Source organism: Petromyzon marinus, chromosome 51 (genome assembly GCF_048934315.1).
Source record: "Petromyzon marinus isolate PM22_M1 ecotype Great Lakes invasive population chromosome 51, UKy_Petmar_22M1.pri1.0, whole genome shotgun sequence".
Classification (NCBI taxonomy): Eukaryota; Metazoa; Chordata; class Hyperoartia; order Petromyzontiformes; family Petromyzontidae; genus Petromyzon; species Petromyzon marinus.
The window spans coordinates 13,153,096-13,177,126 of record NC_133717.1 but is presented as its reverse complement, the minus strand read 5'-3'; the positions used below and the strand labels follow the sequence as shown (position 1 = coordinate 13,177,126).

At 47.3% G+C, this 24,031-nt stretch overlaps 1 protein-coding gene across 1 annotated transcript in view; it reads right to left on the bottom strand.

Moving 5' to 3' along the window:
* The window catches only part of ASCC3 (activating signal cointegrator 1 complex subunit 3), a 117,268-nt gene that overhangs the window by 89,279 nt on the left and 3,958 nt on the right, over nucleotides 1-24,031 (bottom strand). Inside the window, exons 3-15 of the mRNA XM_032973575.2 lie at nucleotides 22,769-22,919; nucleotides 22,007-22,275; nucleotides 19,449-19,781; nucleotides 17,085-17,202; nucleotides 16,139-16,343; nucleotides 14,733-14,871; nucleotides 14,116-14,241; nucleotides 13,162-13,365; nucleotides 11,062-11,202; nucleotides 10,131-10,295; nucleotides 4,956-5,132; nucleotides 3,428-3,499; nucleotides 137-271 (exon numbers count right to left, since the gene is read on the bottom strand). Coding sequence (XP_032829466.2) covers nucleotides 137-271; nucleotides 3,428-3,499; nucleotides 4,956-5,132; nucleotides 10,131-10,295; nucleotides 11,062-11,202; nucleotides 13,162-13,365; nucleotides 14,116-14,241; nucleotides 14,733-14,871; nucleotides 16,139-16,343; nucleotides 17,085-17,202; nucleotides 19,449-19,781; nucleotides 22,007-22,275; nucleotides 22,769-22,919 — 2,235 coding nt within the window. The remainder of the gene's footprint in view (nucleotides 1-136; nucleotides 272-3,427; nucleotides 3,500-4,955; nucleotides 5,133-10,130; nucleotides 10,296-11,061; nucleotides 11,203-13,161; nucleotides 13,366-14,115; nucleotides 14,242-14,732; nucleotides 14,872-16,138; nucleotides 16,344-17,084; nucleotides 17,203-19,448; nucleotides 19,782-22,006; nucleotides 22,276-22,768; nucleotides 22,920-24,031) is intronic.

The following is a 24,031-nucleotide window of genomic DNA, read 5'->3' as shown; positions in this document are numbered from 1 at the left end:
CCGTCGGACCGACTGCGAGCAGAGTCGACTCGATACGGGTTTCGCAAGACCATACGTTCCATATACGGGCCGATCGCCAATTGGCGATTTCGTCGGGTGTCCGATTTCATCAGCTTCCAGCGCCCGCCGCCCTCACCTGCTTGAACGCCGTGCCGTACTCGGCTGACTGCGGCGGCGTGAAGAACCCCGCCTCCCCGTTGTTCTTCGCCATCTCCCGCAGAGCCATGGCCGTGCGGACGGTTGCGTTGCGAGCGTGCACGAACACCATGACCTGCGCAGCGCCAAGGGGGAGGCGATGCACAGACGCCTTAGAATCACGCCTTCGAATCACAGCCCCTTCCTTAGAATCACGCCTTCGAATCACAGCCCCTTCCTTAGAATCACGCCTTCGAATCACAGCCCCCTCCTTAGAATCACGCCTTCGAATCACAGCCCCCTCCACGCCTTGAGAGGTCCGTCGGTCCGACCGGACGTGCGTTCGTCCGCGTGTGCTTGCGTCTTCGCGCGGAACAATTTTTAATAGGCATGGTGCGCGATAGTGAATGGGCAATGCGGATCTTTCCACGCGCGGATTGGGGCAATTTTACCGTTATTTCTCTCTCCCAGATTTTGATTTCATTTTACAATTTTACAACATATGAATGACATGTGGTCAGTGTTTACCAATCTCTATTTGCAGGCGAAAAGACGAGTTTTAAATCTTGAGTCAGCGCAGCCCGTTATCCCCCTGCGGTTGTTAAAAATCGGTACCACTGTGGGAATTTAATAGCGGTAATCATCTCACTTCCTCTTACAGACTGAACCCCACCAACCCGTTTCCTTATGTCCCTGATCGTTCACTCCGTTCCCGAGAGGAGAGATTAATGAAGCTCCCTGCATTCAGAAGTCGCACCCCGGAGTGACAGAACCCATTCTTATTAGGCTCCCAAGTCTTTTGAAATGTCTTACCACCCTTGGTAACATGTGCCAACTCAGCATCTACTTTCAAATCATGCTTGGAGAGTTAATTGTAAAAAAAAAGTATTTTAATAACATTAAAGCAATGATGAGCTGGGTCCTATTTACCCAAACATTTTTACTTAATATATCTTGTATTTTAGGGCCACAGTGTTACTAACAAACGTGTTGAGTTTGTTTTTGTTATAAATCTGCTGATGCACCGCTGTCAATGCAGCAGCATCACCAAGTAATGTCAAATGTTGCTGATTTTACTATGTTAATCACTTTGTTTTATAGTAACTGTTACAGTAACTCAGCCATCATCAACTCTTTGTGAAAGCATTGGGAGCTATAAGAGAGGCTGAGTATACAAAAAATTTACTTATTTATGTTTGGCTTTGTAAGGGTTTTGTGATAGCGAAAATTGCGAAAAAATTAATAATTTAACACGTGTATAAAAACGTGAAGTTATTGTTTGAACTGATGCCATCCTTGGCGGTTTTGAGATGCCGCTGCCGACGTGCGTACGTGCGAGTGCAGTTTTGAAAGCACTCACTAGTTAATATCGTAAATTCAAAACGTCCAGGAAGCTCCCACGTTGCTAGAACACCATGCCCATTTTGATATCTTTGTAAAAGTTTGCGGGGCGATGGAGCTTACTGTCAGCGATTCATTAATTTTAATTCTTAAAAAATATACATTTATAGTCCTCGACATTAAAGCAGCCCCTGGACACGTTCGGTACAGTCAGCTCTACATGCCAACTGCAATACCGTGAGATGCTTCACGGACGTGAAGAAGATGTCATGAGCCAAGCTGAGATGTGATGTGTTTTAAATTTTGTTTCCGTTGATCATTATTGGTAAATGTGTACTAGCCTTTTGCCCATCCAAGGACGGGTGTATTTCAGTAAATCTGAAACTTGCAAGCGAAAAGCAGACCACAACGTGATATTCATTGCATCAATTTGTGTGCAATTTGTAAGGCCGCGGTGACACAGACTAATTTCATTTAAAGGTTATAATCCCTTGTTCATCATGATGTCCTTTTTACTTCTATGTCTCAATATCGTTACAGAGATCACGTGACGTGAGGGTTCTGCCTTTGTAGTGAGGGTTGTAAGTTGACGCTGAGGAGGGGGGAGGAGGCGCCTCGGTCCCCCACGTGGAGTGACGTCACCCACTAATAATTAATGAGGGGGGCTGGCCGACGTGGATTGACGTCACGCGCGGGACACACTGACATTCTTGGCTCATTACAGTAGTAAATAGAAGTGGGCGCACGTGGACAGGAAATACTTTGCCGAAACAAAACACAGTTCTGCCCATTGACTTTCTAAAGTCACGTGGACATTTGAATGGCCTGTGTAAAATCCAAAGCTTATAAATCTATAGATTTCATACACTGAAAAAAAAAACAACACCATTTGAAAACGTCCAAAGGAAAAATAAATGCACGTAAATATTAATGATTACAAAAATAAACAAACAAAAATATGCAGTGTATTTGTCAGCGAAAGCCTTCGGGGAGTCTCAAGACTGAATATTCACAGGAAGGTCCTGCATTGGGATGTTTGGCCATTTCCTTTAGGAGGAAAACTGCAGTACCAAGAAAACACTCATCTCGCCATGTGAAGGATGGACCCTAAAAAGGGTCCACAAAATCGATTCGCGAAGCCACTTGCTGCACTGCTGCCTTCTCGCCAATTCACAGCCCTAGTAGGTTTATTAGTTTCACAATTCCAAGTGATCCACCAACCCTTTCTGTATTGCAAGCATGTTTAAATGCTGTACCATAGCATACGTGCAGCCCTATTGTCAATCCACTGCTGGATGACAGATTCCCAAGACTATGTGGGACATGGGGGCTATTTAACCGTACTTCACCACGTCGGTCAGTGTGGGTTCGGTGTCGGTGGATAGCACGGTTGTGGGACCGTTGAAGTGCAGTACAACAATGGCTTTGCCCTCTCCTGCGAGTTAAAAAGCCTACGTGTTAAACTGCCCTCTCCTGCGCGTGAATCAAGGCCCTCTGGACTAAACATCCCGCTGCTGCGTGTGCTAGTCTCCTATCCAAGTGCTACAAAGCGTTACCCAGGCTTCAGCGTTTGAGATCTGACAACACTGGGCACATTTATGGTGATTCAACGATGGTGGGCCTGTGACAGCATCCACATATTAAGTATCCATTCATGATAATGCAGCACGTCAAATTTGAATATTATTTCAGCAAATGCCTGGATTTTCTCCAGGCCCTCCCACCGGTTTTCACTCGCGTGGAAATTGGCCAAGCGTCCCAACGCAGGACATTTCTGGAAAAGATGTCTCAAGACTCCCAGTGAGATGACCGTCCCGGGCAAGTTAAGCGACACTGTTACCGCCGCACCTCCGATTAGCACGGCTGGCTACGTACGGTGCGAAAAAAGTTAAACATATATGCACATACATACCCCGACCATGAACTATTCGGGGAAGAAAAAAAAACCAACCTGGTGTCCAGCCTTGACTTGCTCCAGAACTTTATCATAACACACTTCATCCATGTCGTGCATTTGCTGCATCTGTGAAGCAACAATTAGAGCGAAGACAACAGCGCATGTGTATTCACGTGCCCTGCAGCCAATGCAGCTTGCTTGCATTAACAAAACATTCTTTACATTTCTAGCCAGATCTTGTCTAATGCAAGTGTCCCTCTTTCAGTCTCCCAGCGTAAGTAACTCTGAGCATCCGCGTCTTACTGCACGGTAATAACGTCTTTCAAGGATCGCTCACAGTTCAAATTGGCAATATCTGGCTTTAGGTATTTCCTTTGTTGCGGTTAACAAGTCCATCAACGTCATATCTCTATGTCCCTCTACTACCACCATCTGACATTAGGTCTTACCTTTGGGCACTGACCAACTTGCTATGAAAAAGAGCTTCATATAGCTCATCGGACGTTTCCAGGATAAATAAATAATCAGATTCACGTACCACTGGGTACCACTCGAAAACAAGTCTTGCCTCCTCCACTCTGCCCATGCATCCGACTCATCGCAACCTCTGCTTCGCGATTGCGTCCACAGCACTTTATCGGCATAGTCAATTCCGAATTAGCAAAGTTGCTTAACCCTACGTAGAATGTCATCGTTTCTTTGTAATAACTACACTGCAGCAGTACCACCAAACTTTAATTCACAATTCAATAATGACAAATTTCCTTTTGGTCGAGCACAACCCGTGACGTCAGGGTATCTCGGAACGCGCTACACGTGACAAAAACGTAGTAATATTTTGAAAGGGTACCCCCCCCACCCCAGCATCAGCTGTCCAAGTGCAGCACAAGGCGACTCAGTAGGGGGTAAATGTCTGTGGCTATCCTCGGGCACCACCCCCCCCCTCCCCCAGGTAGCAGCTGTGCCCGAGCACGTGTCCGGCAATCGGCGGCGACGTTTGCCGCGCGATTGCCACGTGTAATGTCCAATCGAGCAACGGTGATGCTGTACTTTGCAGGTGACAACCCTATCATGTTCCAAGTTTCAAATTTGATTGTCGTACCGAGTGGGAAGGCAAGAGACCGGGATGAGTTTAATTTGCAGGAGTGGACTGGGGCACGAGTCTGCTGGTAGGGTGCAATGGTGGCGAGATGTTAACTACATCGCCTGGTATACAGGAGGTCGTGGGTTCGATCCCGACCCTAACGCCCACTGTATATTTGAAGTTTGCATGTTCTCTCTCCCCGTGGTCGTGTGGATTTTTCTCCGGGTCCTCCGGATTTTCCCTCTACATTTAGAATCAAAATGCGTTTAGAGTATTTTGCTGCTATAAATTGCAGCTAAATACTCTATGAGATACTTCATTGAGCTATCAATGACGACCAGGTGGCTTCAGGAAAAATAGCGATATTGCTCAGTGGGGCCTTACCTGGCAAAATAGTTTAGTTTACTGGGGGGGGGGGTGATGATTGCTGCTGCCGTGCGTAATCTCAACGTCGCTACGAAACAAACGGCGGAGTTTGCCCAAAACTGCCAGGCACACCTTGTTGGTCGTCTTGACGCCGATGAACGTCTGGCTCAGGGGCACGGGCCGGAAGCGGCTGTCGAAGAAGAAGAGGCCGATGTACGGGTTCACGTGCAGGAACCGTGCCACGTCCAGGTAGTTGGGCAGGGTTGCGGACAGTCCCACGATGCGAATCATGCTCTGGGTGCTCTCCACCTGCAGTCGGACACAGCAGGTTTAACGACGGTTCTTGTACGGCACGATTCTACAATCAGAATACGTGTACGTCTGTATGTATGTTGAGCTTCTTTCGATACGTACGTAGCCAACCGTGCTAAATCGAAGGTGCCGGGGGAAGGACAACAAACTATACAGGAAATAAATCATCTTTAATTAGACTGGAGCTATTTTTACACAGACCTCCAGGTGGGGCATGGGTTCAGAAAGTTACAGCAATACAAAAAACGATAGGAGTGCAGGGGAATCAGGGTTGTCCGTGGTGGGGCAAAGGGTGGGTACTCCCACCTCTTTCGACGGCCCTTGAGCTCACCCTAGTGGAAGCCAGCGGTGTCATGAGCAAGTAATTGCAGGGCAGCACCCTTTCACTTTACCAAGGAAATTTGACCACCTTGTGTGTAACGATTCTTCACTTAACGTTGATTTTACACTCACAACTCCGCACGTCCGATTAGCACTCGGCACCTCCGAGTAGCACGGCTGGCTACGAACGGTGCGATAGAATCTTCTTTGGTTCTTTCGGTAAAGTCACGTAGAATGAGAATAAAATAATAAATTGATAAAATAAAATAACACAATAATATTCTCACGACGTTTCGGCCACAACACAAGCGGCCTTCATCAGGTGAAGGGACAAGACTGTCTGGTAGGACAAGCTAATCACTCAGCTATTTCAATGCTAAATTCTATGCTAATTCCATTGTCAAGGGGTGCCTCTGCGGATGTGTATGCTTTAACTTAGCTATTTCAATGCTAAATTCTATGCTAATTCCATTGTCAAGGGGTGCCTCTGCGCATGTGTATGCTTTAACTTTTAACATAACTATTTCTGTGACCAGTCACAAGCTAATCATTCAGCCATTTCAATGCTAAATTATATTCTAATTCCTTTGTCAAGGCGCTTTGTTCCTCTCACACAGCTTAAAGGCCGTGATCTGAACGTGGCTCTTTCACTCCAGCGCTGTCCTACCAGACAGTCTCGTCCCTTCACCTGATGAAGGCCGCTTGTGTTGTGGCCGAAACGTCGTGAGAATATTATTGTGTTATTTTATTTTATCAATTTATTATTTTATTCTCATTCTACGTGACTTTACCGAAAGAACCAAAGAAGATGAATCATTGCAGTCACGAAAGCTTTAAATCGGTGCGATAGAAGTTAAAAATACATGCACAATGGATTATACGCGTCAACCTAGACGCCCTGACACCACGAGGGGCTCTACGGGGACGCAAACGGACCGTGAGCTGCAGGTTGCCCACCCACCACCGGCTTAGGTGTTCAACCACCACCCTGCAGGTCTCAACACTTTCTGCATCAGCCCTCGCCACTGCCCCACTTTGACATTCCCTCTCATCATCTCTTCACTACTTCCCCCCCCCCCACCCCTCAAAGTTCTTATAACAACAACCTTGCTCGATTAAGGAAACGTGTTAAATCGTATCTATTACAACTTTAACAATGCAGTTTGTCGCCAGCCACGGGCTGATTTGGGATTCTGGGCCCGTGTTCAGCAACCGAGATTAAATATCAAAGTGCAGGCACACGATACAAAACTAGCCTTGGCAGAAACCTCCCATTAAAGCGTCTCGAGACTCGATGATGGTTTTTCAGGATATATAGTCAACTATTATGGGTCATTCATTAATTGACACGTAAATTTTTCTATTTACATTCCCAAGATCTTATAACCAAGCTCAATGCAATATACATGTTAAATCTAATTTATTACAACTCTGACAATGCCGTTTGTTGCTGACCACCAGAAGTTTTGGTCCTTTGACCCTGTGCTCAGCAACTGTGTTCGAAAATATATAAACCATATCCAATCTGTTGACTATAAATAAGTTAACACCTGGGGCTAATTCAGAAAGTTTGAGCATTATCGCTCACTAATTATGTAAAGGTCTCACTGTTGGATAAACCACCACCCTGTATCTGCATGGTAATTTATATATATATTTACTCATTAATGAAACTCCCGAGTTAATCTGCTCATCTGTTTTTAAACTAAATGTTATAATCTCCGGGCACTAATCACCTTTGCAAATTAGTTTTTCCTTGTCACATGCAGTAACAAAAAAAACAACAACCCCTCATCGCAAGCAAGCCAAATTGGGCGGAAAAAATGTCAGCGTATATATATTATTACACGAGCGCATCTCTCATCGGCGACTTAGCATTCGAGAGGGCGACGAGCCATTTGCGAAGGATAAAACCACAAAAGTTGTCGCGTTGCACGAAACGCAAAACTGCCCGCCCCCCCCCCCCCCACGCTGTTTGTCAGAAATTCGCCGCCACGTTGCGAACCGTTGCCACCCTTCAGCTTTCCGCAATTCCACCGCGTGGTGTTTTGACGACGCCAACAGCTGGATCGTAAAACAAAAAAAAAACCACAACCGTTGGCTCCACGACGTTCAGAATGAGAATCGTGATGTTTTTTTTTTTTTACACTGGAGGAATCGGATGAGCTATCAAGATCTTTTACACAAGGCGTCCAAGTTCACTCGGCCTAGCTTTCCTGCTTTTTGGCGTAAAACTAAAATGCCGCGCGGGAAGTGCTCACCGTCATTGTGCCGATTAACATGCAGCGCATAAGCGCAATTAGGTGAATGTGGAACGCAAGTCCCGTACAAACACAAATGCTAATAAAACCCAAGTGATTTTCAGTGCCCCGTGTGTGTGTTATTCTCTGAAAGAAGTTACACATTGCAGTTCTCTCAAAGCGGAGCTGATGCCAGACCAAAGCCGTGAGTCAGCAAAAGCTGAGATTTAGGGTTTTAATTTCCGATTCGTAACAAAAACAGTACCTATTGCGTGCAGCAGCGCAGCACGATCCACTGTTATACCACACATGGATGCTCTGCAACTACGGACCTGGCCTTCATCGATCACTATTTATGAACCTGGAGAGTGCCTGGATAAGCAACCACCGAGTATAACAGGTATTATAGGCTGTGCGGCTACACTGTGCAAAGCAAACAGCAGTGCTGTAGAATCCGCTGTTGTACTGTACTTCTACACACCTACATCTCAAGACTTACATAGCCTGGGGGAGGCCCTCATCCAACAATAGATCAACCAAATTGGTGCAAATGCACATATCAATACTGGCTCTCTTGTCAGTCAAAGGGCTTTTGTGTATTACTTTATAGGTTTGCCAGATTTGTTGAGTTTGTGAAAAAAGGGGGTATTGTTAGGCTGTAATAAAATTAGCTTAAGCAGAAAAAAATAACTTTTCTTTTTAAGATTCAACTCTGGCAAACGGTGCGTACCCAAGCTCTTCAGCCCAAAAGGTTTTGGCAACAAAGCTGCTGCTGCTTGCTAATGATGACAGTGATGTTGTTTGCTCCGAGAAATGAGAATTACAATAATGATGCTTCTAGATTTGAAGCTTTCGTGACTGCAAGGATCCATACGCTATGGTTTAATTCGGTAAAGTCACGTAGGTAAAAAAATAAAATAACAAAAAATCACGACATTTCGGCCACAACACAAGTAGCCTTCATCAGGTGAAGGGACCGGACTGTCCAGAGGACAGCGCTGTCCTCTGGACAGTCCGGTCCCTTCACCTGATGACGGCCACTTGTGTTGTGGCCGAAACGTCGTGATTTTATTTTTTTACCTACGTGACTTTACCGAATAAAACCAAAGAATAATGATGCTATTGCTGTTGCTTCTGAGAAAAATTACGCTATTGTTGCTGATTACGATACCAATTATGATAGTGGCATTACCGCTGTTCATGCTGCTCCTGCCGTGAAGTGATTGTTATAATGACGTCGTGGCTGCATTAATGATGGCAATTGTAATCAGTGAATATTAGCGGTAATGCGGAGAGCAGGGGGGAATGCATTAAAACAACTTTTAACTAACAAGAGCAAACACGCACAAAAAACCCAAGACACTTTCAACATGGGCTACCTGATTGCGCAGGTAATAGGGTTCTTTATCATTTGCGCTCCCAAGTCAAAAGAATGTAAATTGAGCACTTGGTTAGGCAGGCACAACGGTGGCTGGGTCACGGCGACAGGTCTTCGTGACATACATCACAGACGCAACGAGAACTGAAATTGCATCACCACAATACGGGCGGGATAATAGATGGCTCTCGGTCAAAACGACCTGTGTGTAGTTCCACATGCAGCAAAATTACAATGGCCAACTGCTACCGGAATTCAATTTTCTGCTTTTGTCAATAAATAGAACTTTAGTAAAAGAAGAATAAGGAAATGTTTTTTTTGTTTTGGGGGGGTGGGGGGGGAAGCAGAGGTCTCTCAAATGCATTGTGAGACTTATACAACACAGGAGACATTGTGGACAAGTGTTAGGATGGTCGATATTTTTTAAATGCTAACTGAATAAAATTGAACAATCAAGCGTGATGCGAGTGCTCACATGAGTGTGTGAACAAATTAGTTTGTCTACAAGCGACTGAGTCGGCGGGTTAGTTTGTCTATGAGCGACTGAGTGACTGAGTGAGCGGGTTAGTTTGTCTACGAGTGAGTGATTATATGAATGAACAAGTGATTGTGTTTACAAATGAGGAAATGTATTCGTTAGTGAGTGAACCAGTTATTAAGTGAGTGGCTGAGTGTTAAAATGATCATGTGAGCAATACAGCAAACATGCGAGTGAGCTAGCGCGTATACGAGTGAGCAAGCCCCCGAAAAAATGAGCGAGTGATTGAGTGTCTGAGTGAGTAAATCAACGAATGAACGAGTGAGCGGGCGAGCGAGTGAGCGGGCGAGCGACTGTGCGAGCGACATGGTGAGCGAGCTGGCAAGTGAATACAAGTGCGCGGCTGTGCGAGTCAGCAAGCCCCCAAAACAACGAGCGAGCAAGCGACCGAGTGGGCAAATTCAACGAATGAACGCATGAGCAAATAAACGAGTCAGTGGGGGCGAGCGATTGAGCGTGCGACACAGCGGACGATAGGGCGATCGAGAGGGTGGATAGGGCGGAGCGGGCGAGTTCACCTGGCGCAGTGTGCGCGCGACCAGGCTCTCGAGGACGGGCCCCCGGTCGTCGTGGAGGAGGTGGACTTCGTCGAGGATGAGCAGGCGTACGAGCTGGCTCAGGGCCACGTCGCCCACGCTCTTACGCGTCACCACGTCCCACTTCTCCGGAGTCGTCACCAGCATCTGTCGCCGGCCGAGAGACGCAGTGCGCAGAGGAGGGGTGGGGGGGGGAGGTGAGGGGGGAGAGGAGATGCCCACGGGAAATTCCAAATGTGTGGTCTTATTTTTATAAATGTCCACGTAAGGTGTGACTGTGCCAGCTGCAGCAAAGAAGCCGTGGCATTTATGCGATTTGTTTAGACCGATTGTGCTGTGGGGCTAGGTCCCCCCCCCTCATTGTGTCAATGCAGAATTTCCACCAATGGAGATGAAACACTGGCCCGCATTTGCTTGAGTTGGGGGACCCTGACTTGCGACAAGTGATCGAGCCTAACCGAGCGGTGCTCAGTTTATTCACCCCAAGATGAGTAGTGGTCATGGTGAAGATGATGGTGATAGTGGTGGTGGTGATTATGCTGCTGGCAGTGAGAGGGATGAGAGTTTGGTCATAATTAACTTGGTGATGGTAGTGACGATGATGATGATGATGAAAACAATGCTGTAGGTGATGCTCATGGGATTGTGGTGGCAGCGATAACGATGATGGCTGTAAAGGTGAGAATTATGACAATATTGATGCAAATCACAATAACATTGGTGAGAATCATGATCAGGACGGTGGTGATGGTGGCGAATTGACCCAGACTGCTTTCAACTGAATCGCAAGGTGCGGACAGTATGTAAACTCGTGTCTCACGGCAGGAATCTTGCCGTTCTACCAATGGAGCCGAAACACATGCCCCCGGATGTTACTCAACCAGCAACACCGACGACACGCAGGCTAACAAACCTGAGTGCGTAAGATCTCCCCCTTGGTGAGCTGCATGTCCCCCGTGAGCTCTCGCACCGCGATGCCAAGCGGCTGGAGGCGCTTGCCGAAGTTGCTCGTCATCTCGGCCGCGAGAGCCTTCATGGGGGCCACGTACACAATCTGTGGACGGCACACACGAGCAAGCGCGCGTACATACGTATGTACGTAGGAACAGCACAACAGGGGAATGCATATGCACAGACACGCGCACGCACAACCGCATACTCGCATGGCATAGAATGCGAGTGCACGCGACAAAGCCGGCGCGCAGGTCGTCAGGTTCAAAGCGTAGTGTGCCAACTACAATACCACAGCTCTCCTATCTTACAAAGACAACGATCCCCCATATTGAGGCGAGTGCTGTTAGCGAGCACCTATGAAGACCGGTACAGCATGAGGGGGTGGGTGGGCAGCACCACGCCGGGTCACCTTTGTCTCGTCAGTGGCGATGTTTACACACGACACCAGGTACTCCTCATTTGAGGCTGAGTCGACCTACTACCGCTCCTCTCTTACGCGCATGTACATCGCTAGACGTGAAGACACATGCGCAAACTTGGGCCAGAGAGGCACACCATACGTTTATCTAAAGCACTGGTTCTTAACTTGGGGTCCATGCACCCCCCCCCCTGGGGGTGCGAGATGCCCTTACGGGCACGTAAGTACAACTACTTTGTTTCATCAAACCCTATGTATTTATTATTATACATTTTTTTTTTACCGATTGAGAACCAAATGGGTGCAAGGCTGCAGTAAAGGTTATAAGAACCACTGATCTAAAAGGTACCACCTCCTGCTTTGCCGGCAGAGAAATAAAATAATATATACGTATATACACGTGGGGGTGACACTAGCACGGCAACCCACTGTGAGAGGTAATGCATATTTGATGCATTCCCTCCAAAGCGACGTGACTTTGCGTGCACGCTGTGTCTAACGTCGTGGTGGCAGGGCAAATCAAACCAGATGTGGGCAAAAACCGCGGCAAAGATGTATGGGTGCCAAGGAAAAAATTAAAGAGCGACCCAACAGAAAGAATTTATAGCACGCGAAAGGGAGATTTCACGTTGCGCTAAATTATATGGATGTGTTGTTTTGTGAGTGCAGTTTGTTTTTTTATGCCAAGTAAGCTGGATCGTACAATTCCCTGTTCATTGCACCAGCCGTGCGCTCCGCATCAAATATTCCGCACGTCACATCCAATGGTGAAAATTTGCAAAACGTGCGGTGTTTTAATATATCACAAAACGTACAAGCGGGCTTCAAAGAGGGCTCCATGTGGCCCCGCATTGCAGACACATAATGAAAAGTGAGCGTGCTTTCTCAACGAATAAAAGATGTAACCGTCTGGATTTCAGTAGAGTCTACCTGCGGATTCCTGCATCATGTGTAGCTGCGATTGAAACCAAATGTTTGTTTTTAAAAGCAACTCTTTTAATAACTATGGCCAACAACCACTCCTACCCTAATCACTACTCCTGCCAGCACTTGTCAATATCACGTCCACCACGGTTGACATTATCACTGTGGTGATCACTAAAACCAACACAACCCATTGACGTGAGCAGCAAGATCACCGTAATTATGATTATGATCATGACCATCATCAGCAAAGTCATCACCAGCAACGCATCAGCAGTGGCATCGGCAGAGCCATTATCATCTTAATCTCCATCATCACCATCATAGGCTTCATCACCTCTGCCATCATGTTCAGCACCATCATAATCACTATCACCACCTTCCTCTTCACCACCAATATCGATTAGCACCGTGGGCTACGTATGGTGCAAAAGAAGTTCAACATGCGTAAATTCACAACCACAACCGCCACAACAAATTAACAGCACCGACAGCAACATTATACGCACCAATGATCACCTGCCACTACCACCGCCATTATCAACATTACCATCATCGCAAACCACCATCCACAACAAAAGCCGCCATTTGCCATGACATGAGACCGACGTCAAACCCAGTCCGCCCCTTTGCGCCAGGCTAGATGCACTTTTGAGCCCCGCCATCGAAATCCGCACCATGCACCAGAGGCGCCATCGCTGCAGCCAGGGGCCTCACCTTGAAGTCTCCGCTGTTGAGGAGCCCACCTGGTCCCACGTGCTGCCGGACTTCTCTCAGCACGGTCAGCATGGCCACGTTGGTCTTGCCAGCGCCCGTGGGGGCGCAAATAAGCAGGTTCTCGTTGGTGTGGTACGCTGTCTCGAACACCAGCGACTGCACGCGGTTCAGCTTCTGAGTGCCGCTGAAGGCCAGCTGTCCGATCTGCGAGGTGGAGACGTGAGCGAGAGAGAGCGAGTCAACGAGTGGATTATTCGCGAAAACCCAAAAACACGAGGTGACGCATCGTCGTGATCTACCTAGCTTTCAACTGCTGTGAGGAGAGGGGTGATCGCCTGTAAGATCGGCAGTTTACCAGCACCGATTCAAGCGAGCCGGACTCTGCTGATGAGACACTTTGCGCCAAAAGCGGTTGTGAGTTTTCTCGTCTTGAATAAATGGTGCCGAAATTATGCTATCTTGGTGGGATGTGTAAGAAAAAATTACCGATGAGATGAGCGGCATTCTGGGTGATACGGTCAAAGGAATTGCTTAGACAGCCCAGGATACAAAGACTGGATGTGGTTCTATGAATGTAGTTGCAAGTGTTTTATGATTGGGGTTGCTGTCGTAAAGTCACGGTTGGCACTCCGGCCTTCCAGAGATCGCCGCTTTGATCAGTGGGCAGGTAAAAAAAAAATCCTCCCCAGCCTCTGTTCACCCAGTAGGAGTCAAGAGTTGTGGGTCTTCCCACCTCTTCCAAGATGTCCAGCCAGGGTGGAAGAGTAGGCCAAATGCCCTCAAACAGGACTTCTACGAGCTCCATCTCACGGAGGCACTTCTTCCAGCGGTGCCGTGAGCAGACAATTACAGGGCTGCGACCTTGACCATTTGCACTTGTAAGGCATGACCCACCGGCAATACGAGCATTGTGTGTGAGTGCGCGTGTGTGTTTGTGATCACAAAGTACCCCACCTCATCGAGGTCGCGGACGAAAACCGGCTTCTCTGCGATTCCGATGGGCAGTGGTGGAGTGGGTGGGATGCTCAACTCTTCGTACATCTTGTTGTTCTGCACCGAGAAGCCTTCTGGCAGAAGCATCTGTGTCAACGTGCACAGAGGGAAGGGACCCGGACAGGCCAGCGCGACGAATAAGCTTCAACTCACATTATTTCTGAATCTCCATCGGTGGAAATTCCACATCCATATGACGGGGGGGGGGGGGGGGGGGACGGACTATCCCCACAGCACCACCTTTCACTGTTAATTGTAGTGGTACTAATGCATTCACAGTTACACTGGAACTCCTCATACGTAGAGTAGATCAATAACAAATAGTCAAACGTAATGCACATGTACAGCCTTGTGCTGCACGGGGGCTGCTGCCACTGGGGGTCCCCGTGGAATGTTTCTGAGATGTGATGCATGGTGCTTTCAGTTGCCGAGTCATTCAAGCTCCGCATAAATGCAGAGATTATTATTATAATAATTTGTATTATGGTCATCCGTCACTGCGCGGGGCACGCTGGTTATTTGATGATACTTGAAGACTGCGATCTACACGAACACTCAAAATGCCCATCTCCCCGTACCTTGGAGCCTCCGACAAAGGCCGACGTCTTGCGCGCTTCCGCGTAGGCGTCGTACACGTTGGGGAATCTCTCTGGCTCGGTCCACTGTGCCCGGGGCAGGAGTATCGGTGCGATCTGAGCGTTCAGAAGGGCCTCCTCCCTGCCACACGCATTGCACCCATGCTAAGATTTAGTTTTTTTTTTAAATCAAATTAAACACACACTGCGTAGTGTGTTTAATTTGTTGTCCTAGCCTCCGCACCTCTGAGTAGCACGGTTGGCTACGTTCGTGCGAAAGAAGTTCAATATACACACATACAAGAGGTGATGTCATTCTGCCACTGGAGCTCTATTCTAAGTCATATCAGGTATGTGCATATCAGAAAATCTTTAAAATACAATTTTTTAATCGATGCATTTCCATGGCTAGCCATCGAGCAAAGACGGTCACTGCATCACGCGCTTTCAGGTGCGCTTCTGCGGCCGTCTGGAACGCTCTTCCTTCCGATATTAGGAAGCCACTGGAGCTATGCACTTTTAATCTAGATGGAAAACTAATTTCTTTAGAACTGCTTTTTGTGTTTAGTGTGTTGTCCTTCCCCGACACCTCTGATTAGCAGAGTTGGCTATGTAGGGTGTGATAGGAGTTAAACATGTGTACTTATCCACCCTGAACGAATGAAGGGCCACACTCAGTATGTGTGCGGCGGTATAATATTCAGTTTTCTACAAATCGCCAAAAAGCCAACCTTTTCACATGCAGTACATGGATGTTATTCTTAATCTCGTACACATTCACCGAGTGGACCCCAATTACAGTGAAGAATTTTCGCATGTTCAAAGCAGTTTCGTAACATATTTGTGTATGGCACTTTCATGAAGATGATGAGGCCTGTAGTGATGTTGACAATGAAGCTTAAAATTTGCGATTACGATCACGATGGCAATGATACTCTTTGGTTCTCTCGGTTAAGTCACGTACGTAGAAATCACAAGCGATCGAAACGTCGTGATTTATTTGATTTGATTTCTACCTACGTGACTTTACCGAAAGAACCAAAGAGTATGGATTCCTGCAGTCACGATAGTTTCAAATCCACGATGGCAATGATGATGATAACAACAGTGAAGACAGTGACAACAATTATTTTTACGACAATTACGATGCTGAAAATGACAACCACGATGACGACAATTCGTGAGAATAAAACAAACACGCCGACGATTACAATGGGAAAAAATTACGGGTGCTGGAAGTGACGATCACGTGAAAATTATGGGACAGCCCAAGGCGACCCGCAACCACTGGGCACGTGACCTTGTTACATCTGTGAAAGAGGTGCTTTATAACACTCATTGGATTCCTCCAGTATAAATACATATTCTTCTAAATCCCAGAGCTCCGTAACCATTGCGTCTTCTTGCACCTCTGGAGCCGCAGGGCCAGAGGATCGAATCCGTTGACACCGGCGGCGGCGGCGGCGTCGTCATCGCCGTTGCGACGATCACGCTTGAGGCTGCGCTTCTCCTCGCGGCGCGCCGCTTTCCCCAACAGCCGCTCCGTCTCCGACTGCACGGTCACCTGGCGGGCGACGCTGGGGCCGACGGGGGCCCCCGTTCCTCCGGCCAGGCCTGAGCGCACAAAGACACGGGGTGGGGGGTGGCGGCCTCTAGTCTAGATCGAAAACTCATTTCTTTAGAAATGCTTTTTTTTTTGTGGTTGGTTTGTTGTCCTTCCCCCGCGCTCCCGATTAGCGCGGTCGGCCATGTACCGTGCGACAGAAGTTCAACGTACGCGCATACATAGTCGCTCAAGTCGCCTACGAGTTCAGCGCAAGAGAGAATGAAACTCGATGCCCATCATCATCAGCTGTGGCCAATCTGCTATTGAAGGTCTTCCCCAAGCCGATTGTGCCAAGAATGTCACCGTAAGAGAACCAACCATTTGGATCTCTCGCACAGCAGTGCAACCCCTGCGTGTCCGAGAACGGCCCACAGATGCAAAAATTACATGAATGACCTCTGCTGAACACGATAAGCGACGAAACTTTCTTATCTGCTCTGCCACTGGCAGTAATGTTCACCGCAGGACAGCCAAACCGATATAGATATATATATATATTTAATAATCAGATCTACAAACACAAATTTAAACGCAGAACCAAATTTTGTGTGCACTCATTCGTAACCATTCTGACGCTGTCAGCTCTTTCCAGTCGACAGCCCTGGTTTAATAACGGGCTCCTACCCGGATTTGAATGCACGGATCTCAGCGGTGCAGGTTTAACATTCTGACACCCACAGATACACTCAGAACACCTGACGTCTATGATCACAATCGCTGTGGGGGTTAGTGAATGCAGGTTCTCTCACCACGATTAACCGGAGGACCCTCATCCTCAGGCTCCATGGCACAGTCCACAATCTTCTTCCTCTGCTGCAGTAGCTTTGTGATGAAGTCAAACCCGCCCACTCCCAGCAGCTCGAACAGCTGGGAAGACACACAGTGCGGTGAAACACACATCAAAATGTCAACATCAAACACGGAATATGCAGCAGCGTGGCTTGCTGGAGTTTAGTCGCTTGCTGTAACCTAATCGCAAATGGTTTTTATTGTCGTCACATTTTTATTGTCTTTGTCTACGATTGCATTTGAAACGTGCTCATCGGCGTCATGTCCTGAGATGAAGACACGTCCATTGAGAAGTCCCAAATGCACCAGTGCATCATCCCGTATTAGAAAACTGCCTCTGGATGCTGATATCATATTTCGAAAATGCCTTCAAATACCGCGAATGCACAAGAGGGACCCCCTGCACTTCCGCACGTGCTCTGCTCGAAGGATGATCATCGCATGGAAAATTACAAAGAGGCAGCCCTGAGATGACTTGCGCATGCCACTACTGATGGAAGGACTTTCCAGGAAGGACAGTTTTGGAGTGTCTCTCCAGAAGGCACTCCCCAGCCTACCCTTCTACGCTGACCAGATACACATGAAGAGATGGGAGTACCCACACTCTACCCCACAAAACGGGAAATTCTGTAAAAATGGAAGATTGCATATGTATGCATATTTAATGTGTGTAAGGACATGAATGACTTGGTTAAAATAAACTTCAGAAAAAAATCCAAAAAGGATAACGTTGTAAATGTATAAACACACAAGGCAGAAATATAAAAATTTCCACAAAGACCTGACATGTTAGATGAAAAATAATTTGCTTGCATCTAACAAAAATGCCCTTTAAAAAGACAATACGGAACTCCTGCTGTTGGTTCCCGTATCAGGGCACTGACCTGGAAGATGATGCAACTGACCCAATTCAATAATAAGAGCCCCTTCGAAAGTGGTTTCCCTCACCCAACCCTAGACAGGACTCTCTTAACGCTCTGTAAAAGTCCTAACCTAAGTTTTTTTTTAATTCAGCAGACTTGCACAATGCACGCTCTAACTTTCCTCCCGAAAGTATCCGAACAGAACATAAATATTACTCCAAACAGAGTGCAGTTCCCACAATGAATGCGCTACTCAAGGGGAAGGAAAGGGTAATGGGGTAGAGAAGCTTCAAGGCGATGAACTCAACGACCGGAAAAACATATGGAGCCCCCGGCGGAGGAAAGTTTGGTAATTGTACCTTTAAAAAAAGAAGAATGCGTGCAGCGTCGTTAAAGGCAGCTGGCTTTCCCGCTGATTAAAACCATAATCACCGTTTCTCTGGGGTTCGTGGAGTTAAAATTCGTTTGCTGCACTCTAAATGAGCCTTGGGACGGTGCGCCGTGCCACCGCAGTGCCGCTCGGAGTGGGCGAGGTTGACTTTCTCCGGGCTAATGGTGTTGCGCAATCGTTAGTGCAGCCGTTCGTGCAGAGCGCGCTCAAGCGGTGGCACGTTTCAATCAATCAAGGATTCAAAAGTTAAACATCTCATTTGCAGCACTTTCTGCATTCATATTTTTGGGGAAAAAACCCCCGCGCCCCCACCGATTCTATTCCAGTTGTGCATGCCAGCGTCGGGTGAAAAAACAATGATCCAATACTGATCTCTCATGAGGCAGTATAATCCCTTCATGCTACAGAACACCTCTGTGAGAAGTGGATATCGCAGAACTACCAACGACATTCTTTCAAAGGACCTCTCTTACACACAGCAGGAGGCAGCAGTACTTTCTCACTTGCACTGACACCAACGTTTGTTGTACGACATCCTGGAATTTAGTCAAATTAAGCGCATAAATACATTGAATGAGAATGGGTTCTTTTGGTGGAGTCAATGATGACCAGTCTGATACAATCAACTGAAATCCAATTCAAATCTGAGCGTGACGCGGCCGATTCTGACAATGAACTTGATCCTAACAGCCTCGAGGATCTAAATTACCCTGCAAACAATAGTAGCATTTCCAATTTTGGGATGAATTTTAAAAAATCAGGCCAAGGCACAATATTTTCCAATTATCAGAATTCTTAAATTATTTACTTTATTTTGAATTCATATGAAGAACGTAAGTGACGTCGCTTTTTGTGACGCCAAAAATGGCATCACGCGGCATTAGGTCACGTCCCGACACATTTTAAATTAGAGACATGTAAATGACCCCAAACCGCAAAGATGATCTGAAAATTGTTCTTGAAAAATACAAATTTTTGTTGTCAGATCTCCAAGTTCCCCTGATCAGTGTTAAATCGCTATCCCCTACCTCCCCGTCTTGCGGGCGGGGGGGGTGCGGGGGGGTGTATACCTCGTTCTGAAGCGCATTGTCGCTCTTGTCCGAAATGAGCGCCTCGAAGAGGCTCGAGCAGAGCTCGGCGGACGGCAAACTCGAGCTGCCAGCGGCCACGAACTCCTCCACCTGGCTGCGCAGCCATCCGCCGTCCACGCAGCTGGCCTGGCCCGCCGCCCCCTCCTCCCTGCCGCCCGCCGCCTTCACGAAGCGCGAGTAGTCGAGGCTCAGCTGGTTCGGCGGCTCGAGGTGCCTCCGGGCGATGAGTTTGTCGGCGGGCTCCAGGTCGAAGCCGTCGGAGGAGAAGGGGATGTTCTGCCCAAACGGAGCGCAGGTGTTGCCATCGTCGTCCTGGATAAGAAAAAAAAGACAAACGGGAAGTAAAAAAAAAACGAAGCGATTTAATCGCGCTTTTCCGGGCGGGGGCTGCGCGTAGAGCATTTCTACACATGAGCTGAATTAGATTAGTTGAGTTGGGTCAACTCCGCAAGGTGATCATACATTCAACTCCTGAAGGTTCCCGCAGCAGCGCGCGGCGAAAGTTTTTGAACACGCAGCGCAACCAGAAACAAACCACATTTGAGCGGCAGCGATGCTCAATCACGTGCGTGTCCAACCGGGTGGCAATGTTGGATAAGTTGATGAAGAGATAAGTGTGGAAACAATTACATTCAATAACCGATAACAGGTCGAATTTCCACCGGGTGCCAACAGTGATAACGGGAGACGGTAAAGAAAATCGTAGATACAAACTAAAAAATGCATTATTGTGGCGCAGTATAGGTAGCACCTCCGTTCTGTGGTTCCGCATACAAATATACTTTTTAGTCATTGGCTTTCTGGACCAATGTTAGCCACCAGCATTTGTTTAAGCAAGCAAACTAAAGCCAAAAAAAATCCATATTTGTCATGCTCTTGTCAGCTAGATTCGTAAGTGAAAGCGAAGAGCATTTTTTGTCCCAATGCAACTCCTCCACAAATTTGTAAACGTTCGCATGATTCACAGTTTTCACCCAAATGCAACTTCATTCGTCCACAAGTGTGCAGATCGCCCCAGAGCCTGGCTCGAGCACGACTACGGAAACTTGGACAGGGGTTGGCAGCATCGTTGTATTCCTCGCACCAGGGCCCATGCCAACCAATGGAGAAGAGCATGGAAATTTTGAATCCAAATGCTTATTAAACTATTTTAGATTTTGCCAGGTAAGGCCCACCGAGCTATATAGCTCATTTTCAGAAGCGAGTTGGCCACAAATGATCGCCCCACGGAGCGGCTTTTATCACGTGGAAAATGTTTATGAATGTGGAGCAAAAAAACGGAGGATCTGGAGAAAAATCCACGCGACCATGGGGGGAACATGCCAACTCCAAATATGCAGGTGTCAGGGTCGGGATTGAACTCACGACATCCCGTATACTCGGCAAGGTATTTAACATGAGGTTTTCGGGTTAGATCGCGTTAAATATAAATGTGTCGTTTAACCTGCCACTACCCAACACAGCCAATTAGTCATGTTTGTCAAGTAAACAAAACATGCCAATTCGTTACTATTCTTTGGTTCTTTTCATTAAGTCACATGGATAGAAAATATAATAATAATACAAATTGATTTAAAAAATAAAGACAATTTTTTTTTCTATTTACGTGACTTTACCAAAAGAACAAAAGAATGTGCATTTCTGCAGTCATGAAAGTTTTAAGGCAAAATTTAATTTGTTACTAGTTTAGCACACCCGGTGTGTTGGAGACTAAAACCCACATTAACAATTCCGAGTATGACGTTTCGCCAGTAATTACAACTAGCATCATCAGACGAACAGCCAGAGTTGGCTGTCCGCCTGCTGATTTTACTCCCCAACAGACCAGTATCCTTAACTGGTAACGAATTGGCATGTTTTTGTTAACGTGACAAAGCTTACCAAATTGGCTGTGTCAGATGGTGGCAGGTCTAACGACACATTTATATTTACGAGCTCTAACCCAAAATGTTCTATTATCTCCATATATATAAAAAGGCAAAGTTGTGAATGTGTGTCTGTTCAAAATGTTGAGCGTACTTCCCGACATGCAACAAACTGGAAATTTGCCATGTGGGTACTTTCCAGACTGTACACCATGCAAAAATTATAAAAATACACTTTCGTTTTTTTTAGGAGGGGGAGCTCAATAATGCATATATTTTTTGCACGGCAAGTGAGCTGTGACGTCAAATCTGTCACGTGACCCTCGCATGTGGAAGCGTAACGCATTGTAGTGTAGTAGTTAGCGCGCCACGCTACGAACTCGGCGACCCGAGTTCGATTCCCGCTCAAGGCCACCACCGGTGACGATTATTTGAACTGGTCCTGGGCCTCCCCTAGGTCGACTCAGCCTCAAACGAGTAACTGTTGTGGTTGTCAACATCGCCACTGGGGAGACAAAGGCGGCCGGGTGTGGTGAATCCAAGTCCCGGGCAAAGCCCGGTAGTACAGCTAATCTATAATATTGGTCTCCAAAGCCTACATGATACACTGAGATATTCAAAACCCAGACAGAACGGTGGAGACAACTTACAGGGGGGGAGGCACATTATTACCTGCTCCTCCTTGCTGGGCGAGGAGAGCTCGGAGAGGCGCGAGGGCTCGGGCAGCCGGGACACGATCCGAGCGACAACGTCGCTGGCGTCACGGGCGGCGCCGGGGGGCACGGGACCCAGCGCGCCGCGCAGACGGCTCCCTCGCTCCTCGCGGGCGGCGCTCGCTCCTCCCCCCTCCTCCTCCTCCTCCTCCTCCTCGCCTGGAGCAAAAGTCTCGAAGAGGAAGGCCGCGGCGCACTCCACCGACTCGGTGTCCTCCTCGCTGCCAACTTCGGTGCGGGGCGGGCGGGGGGGGGGGGAATAAATAAATGAGCAAACAAAATCGCACGTTGGCTTCATGTACTGGGCACACTGCAAAAGTATTTATTAGAATTCCTTTGAGCTCAGACCATAGGGTGCTGCCTGACATCATTGCGTTTAAATGCACGATCGGGCATGTTCCACTTCCTTTGGTTGCCAGTCCATCATTATTCTCACCGACCAGCCATCATCTTTTCTAGATTCACATTCATACTGGAGGAATCCGATGAGCTATAAAGCTCTTGTTCACAGATGTCCAGGAGGGGCGGGTGAGAACAATGCTAAAACGCGATAGGAGTGCAGAGTATAGAAAAGGTAAACAAATCACTTCAGATTACCTTGCAGAGTGATGGCACCATGGCCTAATGATGCTTTGCCGACAAGCAGTGCAAATAAACGAAACCTTCGTAAATACACCGGTCGCTCACAGTGGAAGGGTAACGACGCTCGGCGAAGTCTCACCGATCCGCTTGGCCACCTGCAGCAGGGCTCTGAGGTCGTCGCTCAGCTGGCTGCGCTGGCTCTTGATGATGCTGCACGACAGGAAGTCGACCACCTTCTTCCAGCTCAGCCCCACGTTGCCCGAGGTCTGTTTGACCAGCTGCCTCTTGGACTGAGTGCGCGTTGAGAGAGAGTGGCTAATTAACAGAGGCGAACAAATTCTGTTCTGAATTACAAAAAAATAGAAGAATGTTCACAGTGCTAGGCAAGCACAAGTAGCAACACACTCACAACATTCATCATTAAAACTGGATTATTGCAGAAACATATATATTGACACTTTTAGCAATGGTCCAACAGTTTGTTATGACATCAGGATACAAGAAGACATTGTTAATGTTGGCTGTGGTGAGTCTTTTCAACTCTGTTCCAAATGACATTGGTTTCAAACAGAACCTGTTCTGAACCAAATGTCTTCAACGGCAACCTTTTAGTTTAGCCATTTACGAACAAACGATTTTACTGTCACGGGTGTGTTGCACGTTTGCTTATATTACTTGGGAAAACAATCGTCAATATTTGAGCACACTTCATCCCACACTGATCAATGTGGGAAATCTATAATGGAAGTCGTTCCTCCAAACTCAAAACTAGTCTACGCTTGATGAATATGTCTCAGCGGCACAGGAGTTATAAACGATGGCATTCGATCATTATCCGCTTTAGGGAAGATATGTTTGTGTTTAAACAACCGCGTGTTTATAAAACGTGGATGAATGTTCAATGTTGTCAGCGTGCATGTTGCTAAGAGTTCTACAACCCATGCACGTGAGACTCTTGTCTTCCCTTGTTTGGGTTGCGTCTTCCTGTAAGTCGCATCGTTAAGTCACGCGGATAGAAACCGAGGAGCATAAACCATCACGTGAACTCCGCTCATCCTCGCAGCGGCCTTTTGGCTAGCCGTCTAGCAAAGACGGTCACCGCATCGCGCGCTTTCAGATGCGCTTCTGCGGCCGTCTGGAACGCTCTTCCTTCCGATAATAGGAAGCAACTGCAGCTATGCACTTTTAAATAATATATATTGAAAACTCATATCTTTAGAACTGCTTTTTGTGTTTAGCTTGTTGTCCTTCCCCCGCACCTCCGATTAGCACGGTTGTCTACTTACGATGTGAAAGAAGTTCAACGTATGAAGAACATAACTTTGAACCACGCGATGGGCCTGCTGTTGCGGCAACGTGATGTATGACTGACCCGATGACGCAAAATTCTCCGCTATCAAGG